This window comes from Mauremys mutica, chromosome 9, assembly GCF_020497125.1.
Source record: "Mauremys mutica isolate MM-2020 ecotype Southern chromosome 9, ASM2049712v1, whole genome shotgun sequence".
Classification (NCBI taxonomy): Eukaryota; Metazoa; Chordata; order Testudines; family Geoemydidae; genus Mauremys; species Mauremys mutica.
This window is the reverse complement of record NC_059080.1, coordinates 98,077,802-98,099,575: the sequence shown is the minus strand read 5'-3', so window position 1 is coordinate 98,099,575 and position 21,774 is coordinate 98,077,802. Positions and strand designations below refer to the sequence as shown.

The window sequence follows — 21,774 nt, the reverse complement described above, 5'->3', positions numbered from 1 at the left end:
TCTGGGGCGAAGGGGACTGGAGGCATGGCAGGGGAGACCTGAAATGCAGTGAGAGGATGGAAAGTCAGGTAATGGCTATTATCCCCGCGTTAAACTGTAAACAATGAACATTTTCTAGCTGATAACTTTTTCAGATGTGCTCAGGACCCACAATTGGAGCCAGAAGAGCACGGCTTCCATTTAGTCATCTAAACAAGTGGCTGGCGGTTCAGAAGAGCGCGGCATGTTGGATGCTCTTTTAAAAATCTGGCTCTGATTCCAGCTGTCAGGCACTTGAAAAATCTTGCCCCCAGGTCTTTTCAAAAGTTGGCTCTGCATGCTCAATATGGACAAAACTTCCCCCTCCCAGCTCTATTCCCGGGCATGATCCACCACTCCACAAACTTCTGAAAAACTGCAAGAAGAATGTCCCATTTTGATGGGCTTCGTAAAATCTGAAGCAGCAGGGTTACCTCTTCCGCAGACCTTATATATTTGCTTATTAACAGGCAGTTTACAAGACCTTAGCTGAGCTGAATTCTACACAGCCAGATTCATTCCTCGGATACGGAAGAAACATTCATTATCATTTATTTTCAAAGGTGCCAAAAACAATAAATAAAAAAGAAAGCTTATCCAGAAGCTACACAAGTTGGAAGATTTGATCTTCAGCAGGCGATCAACAGGGAAAGAAAGGCAGCCATTTTATAGCAAAGGTAACAAAAATTGAGTGAAAAGACTGTACTTAAGGTCCACTTCTAAAGAAAAGTACACACCACAAACAAATAAATAATTCTAGGAAGCGCTGCATGTCTGGGAGTGGCCCAAAGTGGTCCATGCCAAGTCTGTTAGCAAATTTGATCATCCTAGCCAGATGCCATGACCTGACCCTTCCTGGACACACATCTTATTCAACACCAGTGTCTCTGGGTTGCCAGTACAGCCTTTTTACCCCCGTTATCTCAGGATGCTTGCCTGTGAATAGAGTGATCCTGTCTACTTCTCCTAACTTTATTTCAAGGACCTTGCAGATCTCTTAAATACCTACCGACTGACTACACCTCCAACCTCTGCTGGGTTTAAACAAACATCTAGTGTTTTGTCAGTCAAACACAACATAAACCTAAAAAGTGTTCAGAAATCTTCCTACTTTCTACTCCAACAGGGACAGCCTGTTCTTATACGGACCCAGCCCTGCTTCCCCTCATGACCGCAGTCTAGCTCTCTGACCCCCCTCTAGGATCCTGCTCCCTTTCCCCACAGCAGCCAACAATCCTTCAAATTCAAACCTTCCAAATCCCAAACTGACAGACTGGGTGAAGCGTCCATCCAGGAGTCCAAGCTCTGTGTCTTTATGCACCCAGCACCAAAACGCTCCAGTGAAGAGAATCATTTTATACTCTTACTAGTCACAGTTTAATATCATATCATATATATATTTTGTCTTCAAACTATTTTCCTTATACATTCAGTTATATTAGCTTGTTTTGGTTTGTTTGCTTTGCTAAATAAGGTATTAATTAACCATATACAGTATCTTGTGGATGCCTTCCATCCCATTTGCAATTATAACAATCACTTTGTATGATCAAAGTAACATATGCTTAGCTGTTTTTAATGCATTTTAGCTGCTGGGAACACTATGAGAGTCCAGATGCCGATGGATCACAATTTTAGAGCCAATAGCATGTAGCTCTGGTATCCATCCTAAATAGGAGAGTTTCTCACTGGAAATAGAGATAGGTCACACACTGGGAGTTCACATAACAGGGTAGGCGTGGTTTGGCTAACTGAAATGGATCACATATTTCAAAGTTTACTACAATTGCCTTTGATACACTCTACACTTGCCAAACTAAGACGAAACAATAGAGAGAGTGAGAGATGACTAGAAAGGGCAAAGAACTAGAACCTAACAGAAAGTGAGCTCAGTCTATGCAGCTCCAACACAGTTTTCAGAGAGAGTGTGCCCAGGCAGAAAGGAAATTGATAACGCAGCACGGTGAGATGTTGGGGATAACTGAGGTTTCAGTCACTCTGATTGTGTTTCTCCTGATTGTGCAGTTTCTGAAGTTGCAATGGACACGTAGACAGCTTCCTCCTGGACCAACTCCCCTGCCCATTATTGGCAACTTATGGCTGCTGGACTTTAAACTTCAGCGAGAAGATCTTCTTAAGGTATTTATTTTAGCAGAATTCTGGACTTGACTGAAGTAGAGAGGCTTGGAATGATTCGAATGGATTTAAAATTGGTATTGCACAGGAGTTACCTAATCAATTATAGGGTATTCATCAGCCTGACTAAATCATTACCCAAGCACAAGAGACGTGGGGAACTGCATTGCTGGGAAAAAAGAATAATCACTTTCAATTGCTATTTTTCTTCTTTCCTTTTGCTGTTCTCTCTCTAATGTCCAAATATGTATATTTATAATGTACAGACTTTATCATCACAAGCCCAGTGTGAAGCAGTGAGATCCTGATCCAAAACCCACTGATATCAATGGGAGTCTTTCCATTGCCTTCACTGGATTTTGGATCAAGCCTTATTGTTTCCAAAGTGGTTCTGAGACAATTTAGATATCCTGTTTTGCCAGAGACAGAATAGGTCGTCGCTTCTCTGGTATTTCTTCCTGACTGCGAGTGGCACTAGGTAATAGATACAGAAGATTCAGCCTTCTTCTAAAAAGCAACTCATTATATTCTACTGACGGTTTGGACTCACTCTCTGCTATATATATTGTGGGTATCTCATTCTATAAGGCATCCATGGCAGGACGCACTATGATATATTGGTACTGATATCAGTGAAATGTCTCCAGGCTGTGAGAACTTTGATCTCCATATCATGGCCAACTGTGCACCCTAAAACAAAATTTTGCAATAACCCAGACAAATTGGTTTTAAGATGGAGCAGGAAAAACTGTATTCCTGTTTTGCTGAAGTGCCATTCTCTTGAGAAACAGTTTAAATCATTACAATAGTAAGAAATTCACTTCAACCCTGTTTCAGGAGAAAATACAAGTCTGACCTGAGAAAAGGCAATGAGAAGGAAGGTAAGAAAAATCGCAGGGAAGCAGTAAGAAAAGAAACAAAGTGCAAAAATAGTTCTCTGCCTACACTGACATTGAGAGAAGCAAACACACACAATAATTCGCAATAAATGAAAACAAAAAGGAACAAAAAAACAAATACAAAAAAACAAAAGAAAAAATAACAGGTGTCTGTTTATTCACTTTAACTTTTAGCTGATGTAATATTTTAGTAGAAGCTCTTTGGTTCTCCTTTTGCAGCGTTTTCCCTCTTGTTGAATGATGTTCTAATGCTTAATATCTATGTTGCATAAAATGGAGTAGGACTGGCATTCCATACCCAAAGTGTGTTACATCAGGAGGCTAAATTCTGTTGTAAACTCTAATCCAATTCAGTCAGAGGCAAATGGGTTTAGTCCAAGTTATAGAAAACATCCGAAAGAAGCCTTTTAACAGATCTGCTGGTTGCTGTCAATTTTTCTGACTTATGGTTATTAACTCTCCAGTTAACCAACATCTATGGCAACATTTACACACTGTGGATGGGACAGACCCCTGTGATTGTACTGAATGGATACAAAGCAATAAAAGATGGCCTTATCTCCCATTCACAAGAGATTTCTGGACGGCCTCTCACCCCCTTCTATAGGGATCTGATGGGAGAAAAAGGTAAAAGATATTACTCTTTTGCAAGGAATAATATTGAAGTATAAAGGTGGCATTCTAAGGCAGAGAATTCTTCCCAGATACTATCTTGCCATGTGGTACTTATACAATTGGATAGCAAGGCTCTGTTCAGAACTGCAATATTAAGAAAGAGAAAAACAGACCAAAAAAGGCAAATCCTGTAATACTTACTCACATAACACATCACTGGCTCTGCTTCTTTTCTTTCCATAGGATTCGGAGAAAAATTTGCCTACCAAGTTGGCCTTAATTTGGCTTAATTTTAAAGAGACTGTCTCCACATACAAAACCCCCCACAACTGACATGTATTCAAAGGTTTGCCTATAGAATTAAGCACATCTGACACACCAATAGATGAGTTATTCTATTCTCTCCAAAAGCTGCCATCATGGAGTTTCCAGGGAGGTGACTATATTAAAGATATATAGTTATACTAATGGTAATAGAAACCCAAGTAACAGATCACAGCTCAAAATCTGTAAAGTATGTCATTGTTTCCTCTTACTAGAAAAATGCATCTTAATTTAAACTTGCCTTCTGAAGAGGGATAGCTCAGTGGTTTGAGCACTGGCCTGCTAAACCCAGGGTTGTGAGTTCAATCCCTGAGGGACCCCATTTAGGGAACTGGTGTAAAAATCTGTCTGGGGCTTGGTCCTGCTTTGAGCAGGGGGTTGGACTAGATGATCTCCTGAGGTCCCTTCCAACCCTGATATTCTATGACTCAGATTTATATAAAAGGGTGTCCTTCCTATCCTAGCAAGAGCATAATGGTGTTTCAATTGTCCTCAGGTATTTTCCTGACAAGCGGTCACACCTGGAATCAGCAGAGACGCTTAGGCATGACATTTCTAAAGAGCCTGGGACTGGGTAAGAAAAGCCTGGAGCACCGAATACAGGAGGAGACCAGACACCTGGTGGAGGTCTTTGCGAGTCAGAAAGGTAAATTCTTTGAAAGATTGAAATTTAAAGCTGTTCTCTATATACAAGACCGACTGTTATCACTCCCGCAGCCTAAGAGCACTTCTGTTCTTGAATGATATAAAGATGGTGCCTCATGCTGGTGGGGAGTGTTATGGGTTTCTTAATTGCCTAAGTAAATGAAGCACTTTAGGAGGAGTGCTCAGGATTGAGTGTACAGATTGACATTTAACATTTTTTAAAATTAAATACACTGAAACCAATTTTTATTTCTCATTCGTATCACTGTCCTATTGATAACATGGGGAGCTGGAACAATCCCTATCTTTAAATTTACCTAACACTTTCCATTACACAAAATTCTTGTGACTTTTTGTGGGAGGCTTTACAATTCCATTGCTTGCAGACCTTTGAAATTTGGCCGGGAGTGGGCCCTCAGGCTAGAGACATGCCTTTCCCTTTTCCCACGAAACTTCATGCAGGCCTGGATGAAATATAAACCGCTGAAAATCACCATCTCCCTTTCCTCACTTGTGTTGTTCAGTAACATTGTGGCAGAATGCCAAGGGAATAACAACTGAACATAAATATTCTAAAAAGTCAGGTCTACACCACCAAAGCAGCAGCACCCCATGCTGTACAGGGAATGCCTAAATAGTCCTGTTGCTCCAGAGGCAGCAGTCTCTGCTGCAATGCTGCAGGTTCAGGGTACAAACCTTGATGATGTATGGGAGGAGCGGGTGGGACTGTTATTAGTGCACAAAATATAGCTTGCGTTTTCCCTTTTTCCTTTAGAAACGCCCCCTGGGAATTACACATAGAAAACCACATTAAATCATAGTCATTTAAGTTGCAAAGTCAAGCACTTGAAAGATAGGAAATGCCAGAATTAAGATTGCTGTTGGAACCTGAATTTTTCCCTCTCATGAAAATTCATTATGAGAGCCTTTAATTACCTGATCATACACACACACACGACCTTTATTCAGTCTGGATGCACAAGACAGCGAAATTAACACTGCCCAGGCAATCTTTAATCTAGCATTTGCTAACTTTTGAGCACTTCTCTTTGCCACCTAAACAACATTATTGCAATGCAGTTTTGTAGAATGTAATATCAATTTAGATTGAAGCCAGGTGTATATGAAATGAATAATATACCTTACCTTTTAATGATAGCTTTGGAAATGTGAATACTTGGAAATATTCCGCTAAGGCCCCAGTCCAACTCCCACTATATCTTCCACTGCATGCATCCAATGAAGTGGGTTTTAGCCCACAAAAGCTTATGCTCAAATAAATTTGCTAGTCTCTAAGGTGCCACAAGTACTCCTCGTTCTTTTTGCTGATACAGACTAACACGGCTACTACTCTGAAACCTGTAATCAATCAGTTTTTCCATCTCCTTTAATGGGAGCTGGATCAGGCCCTAAAAGAGGAACGATGTAACAATCTTTTTCATTTTACAAATGTACTTTTGATCCAGAGGAAAGCCTTGAGCTGAACCATGTTTGTCTTTATACTCTCTGAAAAAAATTAAGTTTTAAACTGCACCTGAGCTCCTGAAGTGATGGGTCATTTCAAAGTTTGGAAGAAACTAAAACTTTGGCAGTAGAAAGGAAAAATTAAAACTCCTGCCTAGAAACTTGAGCACATATGCTCTTATTTCAATGCACGGTACAGAGGGGAGCAAAAATGCAGTAATTCCACACAAAACAGACCACAGACCAAACGGGGAAACGTAGATGCAAGGTTTGTTTCCTCTAAACATATTATATTCAGTAGTTCCATAGTTAAGGAGAAGGACTAACAAAAATAAATTTCAAGAATCTCTTCACAAATATCTTCAGTTCTTTTAGAAAAAGGAAGTCCTCTCCAGGTTCTAGTTCCTCTGTTTAGTTTACATTAAATAGAATTCACTCCTTTGTAAAACGTCTCACTTATCTAAAAGTAGTTCAATCTCCTTTACGTTGTACTTCATGGTCCTTGTTAACACTCCTCACTACAGTCCATTCAGTGGTTCTAACTAACACCTGCTGTATTTGCAGGGAAACCCTTTGACCCCCATACCCACATTGTCCATGCTGTCGCAAATGTGATTTGCGCTGTCGTTTTTGGCCATCGCTTCTCCAGTGAAGATGATTCCTTCAACCGGCTCATCAAAGCCATCTATTTTGTGATCTTCTTGCAGGCCACTAACTGGGGCAGGGTGAGCTTTCCGTTATTCCGGTTCTTATCACTGCAAAGTGTATCTGTGCTTCACCGGGAAAACCAGAGGGGTTAATGGTTACTGAATGGTTACTGTATCTACATAGTACAGAGAGATGGACATCTACCACAGGACATAATTTCAAAAAGTATTATGCAGGATTTTTGCTTATGAAGCAATAAATACACACTTCATAGATCTCATGTCTTATTTATAGGACACGATCAGTAAATCATGTCGCCCAAGACTTGAGTTATTAGGACAAATCATTACTTCTTTTGGCAGATTTCCAAATCATTTAGTGTGTTTCAAAACCAAGAAATGTTTACATAAACGTGTGGGTCTTGAACCAGATTTCTAAATGCTAGCACTAAACCTAACAAACACTCGCTCTTGGAATGCTGATTTTGTTCTTGGAAACTGAGACATAAAAGTACCGTTAATAAAATCCAAAACTTTGAAGCCCTGTCATTTTGAGCAGATTTCTGATCAGTCTCACTCAAGATCTGATCTACAAATCCTAAATGTATGTTCTACATTGCACACTCTCTCTCTCAGAATTTATGTTTAAACTAATCTGCATGTATATTCTGTATGGATGGTGTTTTTTCTTCTCCTTTTAAGGCGAGAAGGAGCCATCAAATCATCTAGTTTGACCTCGTTTGACACAAGCCATAGAATTTCATCATGACCAAAGCATATTTTTTAACTAGGGCTGTTGATTAATTGCAGTTAACTCACGAAATTAACTCAAAAAAATTAATCATGATTAATCGCAGTTTTAATCACACTGTTAAACAATAGAATACCAATTGAAATTTATTAAATATTTTGGATGTTTTTTCTACATTTTCATATATATTGTATTCTGGGTTGTAATTGAAATCAAGCTGTATATATTTTTATTACAATATTTGCACTGTAAAAATGATAAAAAATAGTATTTTTCAATTCACCTCATACAAGTACTGTAGTGCAATCTCTATCATAAAAGTGCAGTTTACAAATGTAGATTTTTTTTATTACATAACTGCACTCAAAAACAAAACAACATAAAACTTCAGAGTCTTCAAGTCCACTCAGTCCTACTTCTTGTTCAGCCAATCGCTAAGACAAACAAGTTTGTTTACATTTACAGGAGATAATGCTGCCCTCTTCTTATTTACAATGTCACCAGAAAGTGAGAACAGGTGTTCACATGGCACTTTTGTAGCTGACACTGCAAGGTATTTACATGCTAGATATGCTAAACATTCATATACCCCTTCATGCTTCGGCCCCCATTCCAGAGGACATGCTTCCATGCTGATGACGCTAATTAAAAAAACAATGTGTTAATTAAATTTGTGACTGAACAAATTGGGGGAGAATGGTATTTACCCGCATTCTGCCATATATTTGGTCATATAGCAGTCTCAAATGATGACCCAGCACACGCTGCTCATTTTAAGAACACTTTCACTGCAGATTTCAGAAAACGCAAAGAAGGTACCAATGTGAGATTTCAGCACTCGACCCAAGGTTTAAGAATCTGAAGTGCCTTCCAAAATCTGAGAGGCACGAGGTGTGGAGCATGCTTTCAGAAGTCTTAAAAGAGCAACATTCTGATGCGGAAACTACAGAACCCGAACCACCAAAAAAGAAAATCAACCTTCTGCTGGTGGCATCTGACTCAGGGTATGTCTACACTACAAAATTAGGTCGAATTTATAGAAGTCGATTTTTAGGAAGCAATTTTATACAGTCAATTGTGTGTGTCCCCACTAAGCGCATTAAGTCAGAGTGCATCCACAGTACTGAGGCTAGCATTGACTTTCGGAGCGTTGCACTGTGGATAACTATCCCACAGTTCCTGCAGTCTCCGACGCCCATTGGAATTCTGGATTGAGCTCCCAATGCCTGATGGGGCAAAAACATTGTCGCGGGTGGTTTTGGGTACAATGTCATCAGTTGCCCATCCCTCCATGAAATCAATGACAGACAATCGTTTCGCGTCTTTTTTCCGTGTGGGCGCCATACTGCTTTCAGCAGACGATGCAGTAGGACTGCTAACCGTCGTCATCGAACGACCGCTTCTGCTGCCACTCTGCTCTCCTGTTCGGGCCACAGACAGTGCAATAGGTCGGCAAACCTGATCTTCTAACCACCACTTCTGCTACCACTCTGCTCTCGTGGTGGTCTTTCAGGTCCTCTATATGATCGTCGTCATCTGCCACTTCCGCTGCAACTCTGCTCTCCTGCTCTTGTCTTGCCATACCACAGCAAGCATGCAGCCCACTCAGCTCAGCTAATGGACACCGTCGCTGTTGTATCCTGGCAGCAGACGGTGCAGTAGGTCTGTAAAACTTGTCTTCCAACCGCGGCTTCTGCTGCCACTCTGCTCTCCTGCAGACGCCATACCACGGCAAGCATGGAGCCCACTCAGATCACCGCTGCAGTTATGAGCATTGTAAACACCTCACGCATTCTCCTGCAGTACGTGCAGAACTAGAACCTGCAAAAGCAGGTGAGGAGGCGATGGCAGCGCGGTGACGAGAGTGATGAGGACATGGACACAGACTTCTTTCAAAGTACGGGCCATGGCAATTTGGACATCCTAGTGGCAATGGGGCAGGCTCATGCCATGGACCGCCGATTCTGGGCCCAGGAAACAAGCACAGACTGGTGGGACCGCTTAGTGTTGCGGGTCTGGGTTGATTCCCAGGGGTCGCAAAACTTTCGTATGCATAAGGCCACTTTTATGGAATTTTGTGATTTGCTTTTCCCTGCCCTGAAGTGCAAGAATACCAAGATGAGAGCAGTCCTCACAGTTAACAAGCGAGTGGCTATAGCCCTCTGGAAGCTTGCAATGTCAGTCAGGAATCAATTTGGAGTGGGCAAATCTACAGTGGGGGCTACTGTGATCCAAGTAGCCAACGCAATCACTGAGCTGCTGCTATCAAGGGTAGTGACTCTGGGAAATGTGCAGGTCATAGTGGATGGCTTTGCTGCAATGGGATTCCCTAATTATGATGGGGCAATAGATGGAACACATATCCCTATCTTGGGACCAGACCACCTTGGCAGCCAGTACATAAACTGAAAGGGGTACTTTTCCATGGTGCTGCAAGCACTGGTGGATCACAAGGGATGTTTCACCAACATCAATGTGGGATGGCTGGGAAAGGTACATGACGCTTGTATCTTCAGGAACTCTGGTCTGTCTGAACAGCTGCAGCAAGGGACTTACTTTCCAGACCAGAAAATAACCGTTGGGGGATGTTGAAATGCCTATAGTTATCCTTAGGGACCCAGCCTACCTCTTAATGCCATGGCTCATGAAGCCATACACAGGCACCCTGGACAGTAGTCAGGAACTGTTCAACTATAGGCTTAGCAAGTACAGAGTGGCAGTAGAATGTGCATTTGGACGTTTAAAAGCGTGCTGGTGCAGTTTACTGACTTGCTTAGACCTCAGTGAAACCAATATTCCTATTGTTATTACTGCTTGCTGTGTGCTCCACAATATCTGTGAGAATAAGGGGGAGACATTTATGGCGGGGTGGAAGGTTGAGGCAATTTGCCTGGCCGCTGATTACATGCAGCCAGACACCAGGGCGGTTAGAAGAGCACAACAGGGCGTGCTGCACATCAGAGAAGCTTTGAAAACCAGTTTCATGACTGGCCAAATTACGGTGTGAAAGTTCTGTTTGTTTCTCCTTGATGAAAACCCGCTGCCTTGGTTCACTCTACTTCCCTGTAAGTCAACCAAGACCTCCCACCTTCAATCACTGCTTGCAGAGGCAATAAAGTCATTGTTGTTTCAAATTAATGCATTCTTTATTTAATTCATCACACAAAGAGAGGGATAACTGCCAAGGTTGCCCAAGGAGGGTGGGGGAGAAGAGAAGCACTGAGTGGGGTTGGGTAGGAGGGGAGGAGGGAAGGACAAGGCCACACTTCAAAACTTATTGAATGCCAGCCTTCTGTTGCTTGGATAGTCCTCTGGAGTGGAGTGGTTGGGTACCCGGACACCCCCGCCCACGTTCTTGGGCGTCTGGGTGAGGAGGCTATGGAACTTGGGGAGGAGGGCGGTTGGTTATACAGGGGCTGCAGCAGCATTCTGTGCTCCTGCTGCATTTCCTGCAGCTCAACCATACGCCGGAGCATATCAGTTTGATCCTTCAGTAGCCTCAGCATTGCATCCTGCCTCCTCTCATCACACTGCCGCCACCTATCATCTTGCTTCCACCACCTCTCCTCTTGCTCCTGCCACCTGTCCTCTCACGCATCCCTCCTGTCCTCGTGTTCATTTTGTGCTTTCCTGGACTCTGACATTGTCTGCCTCCATGCATTTTGCTGAGCTCTTTCAGTGCGGGAGGACTGCATGAGCTCAGAGAACATTTCATCGCAGGTGCGTTTTTTTGCCTTCTTATCTGTGCTAGCCTCTGGGACAGAGATGATAGGGGGAGCATTGAAACATTTGCAGCTGTGGGAGGGAAAAAAAAGGGAGAGTAGTATTTAAAAAGACATTTTTTTAGAGAACAATGGGTAGACTCTTTCACGGTGAACCAAGCTGTTAACATTACATAGCACGTGTGCCTTCGGTACAAGGTCACATTTTGCCTCTTCTATTGAGGGCCTGCTGGTTTGGTGTGAGAGATCACACACGCAGGGCCGGGCAACAGAATTTGGCTTGCAGGCAGCCATGGTAAGCCACAGTCTTTTGGCTTCTCTAACCTTCATAACATGTGGAAATGGTTTCAAACAGCAGCGTCCTCATTTCCCATACAAAGCACCCGTTGGGTTGGCCATTTAAAAGGAGGGGCTGCGGTTTTTGGGTTAACGTGCAAAACAAACCCAATTAAACCCCCCTTCATACCCAATTCTCTGGGATGATCGCTTCACCCCTCCCCCCTCTACGTGGCTAACAGCGGGGATCACAGGCACACAGCCCAGCAGGAATGGCCGCCTCTGAATGTCCCCTTAATAAAATTCCCCTATTTCAACCAAGTGACCATGAATGATATCACTCTCCTGAGGATAACACAGAGAGATAAAGAACGGATGTTGCTTGACTGCACTGCAGTAGCTGTACTGGCCACAAATGCATCCCAAGTCTTCAGAGTAAATTAATCATTAAAACACGCTTGCTTTTAAACCATGTATTATATTTACAAAGGTACACTCACCAGTGGTGTCTTCTTCGCCTTCAAGGTCCAGGAGCCCACCTTGCAAGGGTTGGGAGGGTATTGTCTCCCGGGTGATAAACAGTTCCTGGCTGTTGGGGAGAATGGTTTCTCTGCTTGCCTGCTGTGCGCTACCCTCCTACTCTTCATCTTCCTCCTCATCCCCAAAATCCTCATCTCTGTTGCGTGAGACTCCCACCTTGCAGGGGCACCCCCTAGAATTGCATGCAGCTCATCATAGAAGCGGCATGTCTGGGGCTCTGACCCGGAATGGCCATTTGCCTCTTTGGTAGGCTTGCCTGAGCTCCTTAAGTTTCACACAGCACAGCTGCGGATTCCTGTTATAGCCTCTGTCCTTCATGCCCTTGGAGATTTCTTTCAAATATTTTGGCATTTTATCTTTTGGAACGGAGTTCGGATAGCACGGATTCATCTCTCCATACAGCAATCAGATCCAGTACCTCCCATTCGGTCCATGCTGGAGCTCTTTTGCAATTCTGGGACTCCATGGTCACCTCTGCTGATGAGCTCTGCATGGTCACCTGTGCTGATCAGCGTGCTACACTGGCCAAACAGGAAATGAAATTCAAAAGTTCGTGGGGCTTTTCCTGTCTACCTGGCCAGTGCATCTGAGTTGAGAGTGCTGTCCAGAGCGGTCACAATGGAGCACTGTGGGATAGCTCCCGGAGGCCAATACCGTCGAATTGCGTCCACACTACCCCAAATTCGACCCGGCAACGACGATTTCAGCACTAATCCCCTCGTCAGGGAGGAGTACAGAAATCAATTTTAAGAGCCCTTTAAGTTGACAAAAATGGCTTTGTCGTTTGGACGGGTGCAGGGTTAAATTGATCTAACGCTGCTAAATTCGGCCTAAACTCGTAGTGTAGACCAAGGCTCAGACAATAAAAATGAACATGTGTCAGTCTGCATTGCCTTGGATTGTTATCGAGCAGAACCCCGTCATCAGCATGGAAGCATGTCCTCTGGAATGGTAGCCAAAGCATGAAGGTGCATACAACTGTTTAGCATATCTGGCACGTAAATATCTTGCAATGCCAGCTACAAAAGTTGCCATGCGAAGGTCTATTTTCACTTTCAGGTGACATTGTAAACAAAAAGCGGGCAGCATTATATCTCCTGCAAATGAAAACAAACTTGTTTGTCTGAGTGATTGGCTGAACAAGAAGTAGGACTCAGTGGACTTGCAGGCTCCAAAAATAAAACAATGTAAAATTTTAAATGCGGGTTTTTTGTACATAATTCTACCTTTGCAAGTTCACCTTTCATGATAAAGAGATTGCACTACAGTACTTGTATTAGGCAAATTGAAAAATACTATTTCTTTTGTTTTTTTACAGTGCAAATACTTGTAATCAAAAATAAATATAAAGTGAGTACTGTACACTCTGTATTCTGTGTTGTAATTGAAATCAATACATTTGAAAATGTAGAAAACATCCAAAATATTTAAATAAAAGGTATTCTATTATAGTTTAACAGTGTGATTAATCGCGCGATTAATTTATTTAATCGTTTGACAGCCCTATTTTAAACATCTCTGAAGTTTATCTGTTTATTGGGCTATGTTGCCTTTCTGGCATTCTAGTATTCATTGATAGTATTTTGGGGTACCCTGAAGCCTTCAAGTAGGGGTGCTTCAGAAGTTAAAACATAAATGTAAGTGAACTCTGCAGAAGTTGCTCTGTTTACAGCCCTGGAGACCAAAATCCTCTATCCACAGACAAAACACTGCATAAGCAATGTAGAAGAAAGCTTCCCACAAATGACTTCCTAACAGTGCAACTCATCTCTGTTTTGGAGGGAATACATCTACTTCAGCCTTGATACCCACTCAGTCCTCAGTCTCTTTAGTGAGGAGGTTAAACAGGGTAACAATGTCAGCATGCACCTTCTCCCTAGTAACTAGACTAGCTAGGAGTACTACCACCAGCTCATTACACAAGTCACTGAGCAGATGTCTCCTCTCTGCAGCTTCTGGTCAACACGCTCAGGGTCTCTATGGGTCTGTCTACACTGCAGTAAAACAGCCAAAGGTGGCCCGTCAGCTGAGTCAGGCCTGTGGGGCTCAGACTGCAGGGCTGTAATATTGCAGTATAGGTGTCTGGTCTGAAGCCCAGGCTCTAAGACCCTGCAATGGGGGAGGGACCCAGAGCCCAGGCTCCAGCTCGAGCCCCAATATCTGCACTGCAATTTTACAGCCCCGCAGTCTGAGCCCCGCGAGCCTGAATTAGCTGATAGTGACGAGCCAAGGGTGTTTGATTGCAGTGTAGACGTAACTTAAAAATCAGTCCAAAGCTCCAGGACAAAGACCTGCAAATGTGCCCCTCTGGCACAAGGGGACGCTCACCATCTGGGGGTGATCTGTGTCACGGAGTCCCCGGGTGATGCTCTGGAACTGCTCCCCCACAAAGCCAAGCAGGACTCTGGTGAAGTCTCCTCTCTGTGAGCAGACTGGCTCTAGGGCATGAAGCTCACACGGCTTCACCTTCCTTGGTCTCTCCTTGGAGCATTCAGCATCCTCTGCCCCTCCGTGCGCTTCCCACAGCGAGTCCGCCCAGGCAGGGTCCTGGGGAAGCCAGAGGGTCCTGCACCCCAGCGTGACTCTCAGCCAGCCAGTAAAACAGAGGTTTATTAGATGACAGGAACATGGTCTAAAACAGAGCTTGTAGGTACAGAGAACAGGACCCCTCAGCCGGGTCCATTCTGGGGGGCAGTGAGTCAGACAAGCAAGTCTGCCCCTCACTCCACATCCCCAGCCAGCCCCAAAGTGCCTCACCCTCCAGCCCCTCCTCCTCTGGGCTTTGTCCCTTTCCCTGGCCAGGAGGTCACCTGATTCCTTTGTTCTCCAACACCTTTAGCTAGCAACTTGCAGGGGGGAAGGGCCCAGGCCATTAGTTGCCAGGAGACAGAGTGTCGGCCATTTATGTGCACTGGCCCTTTGCTCTGAAACAATTAAATCCCCTTATCCCACCACCTACAGACTTAAGAAATGCATAGGGGAAACTGAAGCACCCACACAGTATTCAGAGAAAACATTAAGAACAGTCCCACTTCGTCACAACCTGAGACTGTGGATTGAATTCCACCAGGCACTAAGGACCATGACAGACCTAACTACTTTCCACACCTAATGCAAGGTGCATTTCTTCAACCTGGCCTTCTCTTACCTAAACAGAGAACAACAGGTATATTTACATATATAAAAGAAACACTCTTCTGAAATAAGACACTCCAATGCACATGCTTCTCCCTCTGGGGAGAGAATGAGAGAACAAACTACATGATAGGTGTGCAGACACGTCATTTAACGAACACTGGAGAGCACTCAGATACTACCATGAATAAGCACAGTATAAAAATGTATACAGAACAAAACATCAGTTTAGTCCAGATCAGAAGTGACCACTTAAAGCAGAGGTTAAAGGTTTCATATTCCTACTACAAATGTAAACCCTCCAGTCTCTTCACGCTTTTATTTAAGTTTTCATGACAGTTTAAACTCCCTCAGGTTCACTTGCTTATATCAAAGAACTCACATCATCTCCCCTATGTTTTACCCATAGATGTATGATGCTTTCCCATGGCTTATGCATTATATCCCAGGACCTCACCAGACAGTGTTTGCGTACAATGATTTCATGCACAATTTAGTTAAGAACGAGGGCCGAGGTCATGAGGCGAGATGGAAAGAAGATGATCCACAGGATCTCATTGACTTCTACCTGGCTCAGATAGCAAAAGTAAGCGCCTGTACTCTGTATAACACTAGCTTCTCCTTAGCCTCACTGTCCACTGCAAAGAGACTTAGTTGAAGCATTGCTAAATAATTTTATAGATTACTATTTCAAATCTTCCGGTAATTTGGCACTTCAGAAGTGTTTTTGGTTTTTTCCCCATTTGCTGGACATTTCATGAGAAGTTTTCATCAAGCAACATTGCAACAGGGTCAGCTGCCTCCCATGTGCCCCCTTTTGGCTAGGGGTGGTGCTGCAGTACCCAGCCTCAGTTTCCACTCTTGGTTCCTCAAACTCAAAAGAGGCTTTCACAAGTCCAATAACAGCACTTCTTTGAGCTGATTTTAACAACATAAAGTTCCAAAACAAACACAAAAGCGTTTCCACTCAGCCTTAAGCTGGGCAGAGCCCCTTTTCGCTGTGGTATTGTCTCTTCCTCTGTTCTCTAAGCCACTGGAGAAGACACAAGGCCTGGCCCCCTTCTTGGTCTCTCCCCTAAAGGAAAACAAGAACTTCCAGATGGGTCTTTCTACCTAGCCCCAAATCCCTTCCCCAGGAACCACTACAGGAGAGAACTACTCTCCCTGAAGCTTCACTCTGTAGCCCCCATCCATTTGGCCACCCACATGCCTCTGTTTTTCTACCCCCACAGAGGTTTGATTTAGTCACACACCTGCCTGAGACATGGCTTGATTCAGTCTCTCCACCAGGGGAGGCAAATTAGCTGTGTCACAGATGAGCTAAGACCTACCTCTCTTTAGAAGGGCCAGCCAACCTGGGAAAAATATGTTAATTACTACATATGGAGGGATAGCTCAGTGGTTTGAGCATTGGTCTGCTAAACCCAGGGTTGTGAGTTCAATCCTTGAGGGGGCCATTTAGGGATTTGGGGATTGGTCCTGCTTTGAGCAGGGGGTTGGACTAGATCAGTGGTCCCCAACCTTTTTGTGGCCAGTAGCACATGCATGTTTTCAGAAGAGTGTGGCGGGCGCCAACAATTTTTCAAGGCTTATTTTGTATTTGTACATTAAATAATACGAAAAACATCACGTTTAATATAACATAATATATGAATCCAGAGAGAAGAGAGAAGCCGGAGAGCTGCGAGGACAGGGAACACCGGCGCCCACAGCCTGCAGCCCCGGAGTTCTCTGTCCCCATCAGGCACAGGGCTGCGGCTTGTCTCCCCTGCTGGGCACTAGGCGGGCGCACATAAATGCCCCGGCGGGCACCACGTTGGGGACCACTGGACTAGATGATCTCTTGAGGTCCCTTCCAACCCTAATAATCTATGATGATTCTATGATAGTCAACAGTACTGCTGTAGAACCTTCTGCTTTCAAATCTTGTGACTGTCACCTTCAGACCAAAGATGACCCCACGTCCACCTTTAATGAAGATAACATGGTTCAGACTGTGGTTGATCTTTTGCTGGGAGGGACAGAAACCACAACTATCACCCTGTGCTGGGCACTCCTCTATATGCTGCAATACCCAGATATCCAAGGTGGGTGAATGCGTATCAAAGGGACACACATGAAAGTCTGCACACTGTTACTAAACAAATATTAGCTCAGATTAACAGTGTGCTCTAAAATAAAGTGACCTGCCAGCAATAAACATCAGTGGTCAGCTGTTAATATCTAACAGCTCAGAAAGGAGAATTTAATCTATGAAATATCATGAAAGGAAATAGGAATGTGCTGTCCCCCCACCAGCTGCCTGAAATGCAACACCAGCAGGTGCTTATATAGGCTATGGTCTCCCACTTCATACAAGACAATAGCAAGGGGAGACAGCAGGCTAAAGCAGCAATTTCACAGGTAAAACAAGCATATTTTCTCTTACTAATACTTTCTCATTGCCAAAGTAGAAACAGTGAACAGAACCTACAAATTTACCTAATCTGACATGTATTTATAACTTTCCTGTCAAAAGATATGGTGAATATAATAGGAAGATGTCAATGTGCCTCATTTCATCTACATGGGAATACGAAGGCACTTCTGTAAAGATTAATTTGAAAGAGAAATTCCATTTGAGAAATTACCTTGAGCTCTGGGGACACGCTCCCTCTCTCTAAAGATCAACTTCAAACCAATGCAAGGATCAAACCACACTCCAAAGCATCTCATGGCAACATATTTTATAAAATCCTGGATTGTATATGTCCAGTCAAGGGACACATAGCAAGTTAACACAGCTTTGTAAAGAGATGGGCATATTGAAAAGAAAATCAGAAAAAGGGACAAAAAATATTCATCTGTTATAAATAAAATCAAGTATTTCTTTGCAGAGAAAGTCCAGAAGGAACTAGAGACTGTCCTGGAACCTTCCCAACTAATCCACTATGAGGACCGGAAGAAACTGCCTTACACAAATGCTGTGATTCATGAAATCTTGCGCTACAGCAACATTACTGCTGTCGGGGCCCCTCGACAGTGCGTGAAGGATACAACAGTGCTGGGGTTTCCCATTGAAAAGGTACAGTGGTATTCTCCATGTTACTAACCTCTACTTCTTTTGCTTCATTATTACTAAGGGCACGTCTACTCTACAGACGAACGTCAACCTATGTTCGGTGAACTTACAGCCACTTGTACAGTCTACTCTACAGATTTACAGCCGTAATTACTGCGATGGCTGATGTCCACATTACGCTCCTTCTGTTGGTGGCGTGCGTCCTCACTAGAAGCACGTCCACTGACTGAACAGGGGCAGTATAGGGGGGCTGAGAGCCAGGGCATTCGGCTCCCTGCAGCTCCTCACTGGGAGCCCAGCTGCCCCCGACCCCAGGCTCCCCGCTCCCAGCTGGTTGTGGAGGCCAGCCACCCAGGCTTCTTGCCTCCCCGCTCACAGCTGGGAGCAGTTGCCTGGGCTTCTGGGCTCCCTAAGCAGGAAGCCTCCGGGCAACAGCCCAGCTAGGAGCAGGGGGCAGCCGGGCTCTAGCTGTCCAGCTTTCTTGTCAATTTCACCACTCCAGCATGGAGCTGTAAAATGAACAAGACAGCCAACAGCCTCTGTGGCTACACAGCCACTGTGTCGTCCTAACTACACCAACATAAGCCCGATGCCTCTCGTGGAGGAGCAGTTATGTCAGTGTAGTAGGGCATTACATCAGGGAGACAAAGCTGCGGTGTGTACACTGACAGCATTAGGTCAATGTAAAGTGCCTTACATCCACCTAATTGTGTGGCACAGACCAGGCCTAAGTATTCACGTTACACTCATGCCTAGCAATGCTAATCAAGTATGGGGCCCCACTGTGGTAAGAACTTCAGAAAAATAGCAAAGACGACAGCCCCTGCCCCAGAACATTTTCAGTCTATACATGACACAGGCTGGGAGTAGAAAAATGAACATAGATTTGCAGAAGTAGTCTGGGCCTGTAGGCATCACGGCATGGAGTAGGTTTGAAGGGTGATGTCCTTTATGAATCTGATTGAGCATTTTCCCCACACATATGAGAGGATCATGGGAAAAAGCATAGAGGCGTTGGAGGGAGATGACGATTAGGGCTGCCATCACTGGCAAAGCGGAGGCAGGAGCCAACCGTTCAATATGCCAGTAGATCTTACAGATAGCCCCACCCTAACTGGTGAAGGGCCAGAAATGCAAAGACAAGGAGCTGTGTCTGAGGTGGTAGGGTAGACGGACCCAGCAAAGAAATGGAAAGAGACGGTTGATGTGGTTAGAGTGACAATCCGAGTAGCAGAACTCTGAATACACTTGAGAGGGACAATGTAGCTGGCATCGAGGCCAGAGAGGAAGAGATTATAGGGCTCATGGCATAAAATGATGAGATTAGATGACAGTCTGGACACAGACAAGGCCAAATCTCTGAAATATTATATTGGTGGCAGCAGCAAGACTCGGCCGCAGCCTGGATTTGTGGGTTTGGAGAGAAGGCCAAGTTGATGATAACATCCAAATGATGGTCTTGCAGCGACTGGGAGGGTGGTGGTGTTATCCACAGTAATGGAGTAAATGGAGAAAGGAGAAGGCCAAAACTCAGTTTTGACCATGTTGAATTGAAGGTTCCAGCTGGACATCCATGAAGAAATGTCAGGAAAGCTGCCTCAGATGTAGAACTGGATGGAGAGGAACTCAAAGCAGTGGTTACAGAAGGCATAATCCAGTGGTCCCCAACGTTTTCGTCCGGCGGGAACCAGATGAAGGACCATGGCGGCGGTGGGGCATCCGCCAAAATGCCGCCGAATTTCTGCGGCATTTCGGCGTCGCCGCCTCTCGATGATGTCGCTTGTCGGCAGCAAGCAGCGTCATCGAGAGGCATCGCCGCCGAAATGCCGCAGAAATTCGGTGGCATTTCAGCGGATGCTCCACCACCGGCCAGGACGCGGACGTATATAGATGCGCCCGCGGGCGCCTTTGCGCCTGCGGGCACCATGTTGAGGACCCCTGGCATAGTCTATAAGTGTGGAGGTGGAGGGGAGAGGGACAGGGAGACTAATAGGAGAGGTAAGTGGGGTCAAGGTTAGATTTTTTTCATGATAGGGAAGAGAAAAGCATGCATTTATCGAGAGGAGTGAGTGGTTAAGAGAGCAAGGAAGAGGGTGAATGGGGTGAAGGGAGATATGGAGGTAGGGTGGGATCGGGCTGCTGGGGCAGCTAGATGGATTAAAGGAGGGCAGATGAGAAACCTCTGTGTCAGTAACAGAGGAAAAGGAAAGATTGTGATAAAAGGAAAGAGAGGGCAGGAAGAGGGGAGGTCACATAAGATCTTGTCAATTTGCAAGAGAACATTTGGGTACAGTACTATCAGATGTGACCCTGGTGAATCAAGCTGATAAACAGAGAAATGAGGCTAGACTGTGTCTGAGCCACACAGCTGCTGTAAAAGGGCATAGCCCTGTTGATGTCAATGAAGCCACACTAGTTTACACATGCTGAGAACCTGCTCCTGTTTTCTTTGCTTAGCTAACAAAGACTAATTCACAAATAGAAGACAATTAAGTTTTGCTTCTTTTTCAGGGAACAATTGTATTGCCAAACTTACACTCTGCTGTATACGATTCTGAACACTGGGAGACTCCTTGGAAGTTTAACCCGAGTCACTTTCTTGATTCAGATGGCAACTTTGTAAACAATGAAGCATTCTTACCTTTCTCAGCAGGTATGTCATTGGCATCTAAATCTGTCTGGTCTGTATCTCTCACTGTGAGAGCTAAGGAAATGATAGGTTCCTAAAGTTAAAAAAAAAAGGATGATGAATAACTCAGGCAAAATTATCTTACTAATAAACAGCAGGGATTTAGGTCAGGGGTTCTAATGTAATAGACACAAAAAAGTTATGCATGTCTAGCATTTCACACCTACACAATCACATTGAAGATGCATACAGACGCCCCCCAGGATACGCAAACCCGACTTACGCAAATCTGCACTTACGGAAAAGGTTCCGTAAGCTAGAAATAGGTTTTGGTTTTTGTTTTTTTGGGGCGCGTAATGGTCGGATATACGCTTCCAACTTACGCAAAATTAGAGTTACACAAGGCGTTCTGGAACGGAACGCTTGCGTAAGTCGGGGAGCGTCTGTACAAACAAGGGAGAAACCTGTCTATCTGGGGTAGACTCATTTCCATAGCAACTCAATGCCTCACAATCTTTAATGCATTTATCCTCACACAACCCCTGTGAGGTAGGGAAGTGCTGCCATCTGTAAAATGGGGATAACAAACTGAGTGACAGAGATACTATATGGCATGCAGCAAGTCTGTTGTGGGGAAGGAAATTGAACCTGGGTTTTCCAAGGCCTACGGAAATACCACAGTCGCTGGACAATCTTTTCTCTCTAGTAGCTAGAGAAAACTAGTATCTAATATCTTCAGTGGAACATAAGATCTTCAGTTAGGATCAGACTCTTCAACAGCAATATTACACACTACACGGCATGAGAAACAAGTATCTAACCTTTGATTAGACAAAGAAACAGACAAGGAATTAGCCCTGCAAGTATGCACGTAAGATTGATCTGGCAATCATGTTGGAAACAAAAGCGGTA

General features: G+C 44.2%; 1 protein-coding gene across 2 annotated transcripts in view; it reads left to right on the top strand.

The window, feature by feature from the left end:
- The first annotated feature begins 1,712 nt into the window (after window positions 1–1,712).
- LOC123376963 (cytochrome P450 2J5-like) overlaps window positions 1,713–21,774 on the top strand; it is a 30,840-nt gene continuing 10,778 nt past the window's right edge. The window contains exons 1-8 of one of the 2 annotated variants that reach the window (XM_045029272.1): window positions 1,713–2,157; window positions 3,518–3,680; window positions 4,489–4,638; window positions 6,666–6,826; window positions 15,582–15,758; window positions 17,118–17,259; window positions 18,049–18,236; window positions 20,745–20,886. In XM_045029272.1, the coding sequence (XP_044885207.1) occupies window positions 1,915–2,157; window positions 3,518–3,680; window positions 4,489–4,638; window positions 6,666–6,826; window positions 15,582–15,758; window positions 17,118–17,259; window positions 18,049–18,236; window positions 20,745–20,886 (1,366 nt within the window). In that variant the 5' untranslated portion in view covers window positions 1,713–1,914. The remainder of the gene's footprint in view (window positions 2,158–3,517; window positions 3,681–4,488; window positions 4,639–6,665; window positions 6,827–15,581; window positions 15,759–17,117; window positions 17,260–18,048; window positions 18,237–20,744; window positions 20,887–21,774) is intronic. The other variant, XM_045029271.1, reaches the window with a different exon arrangement.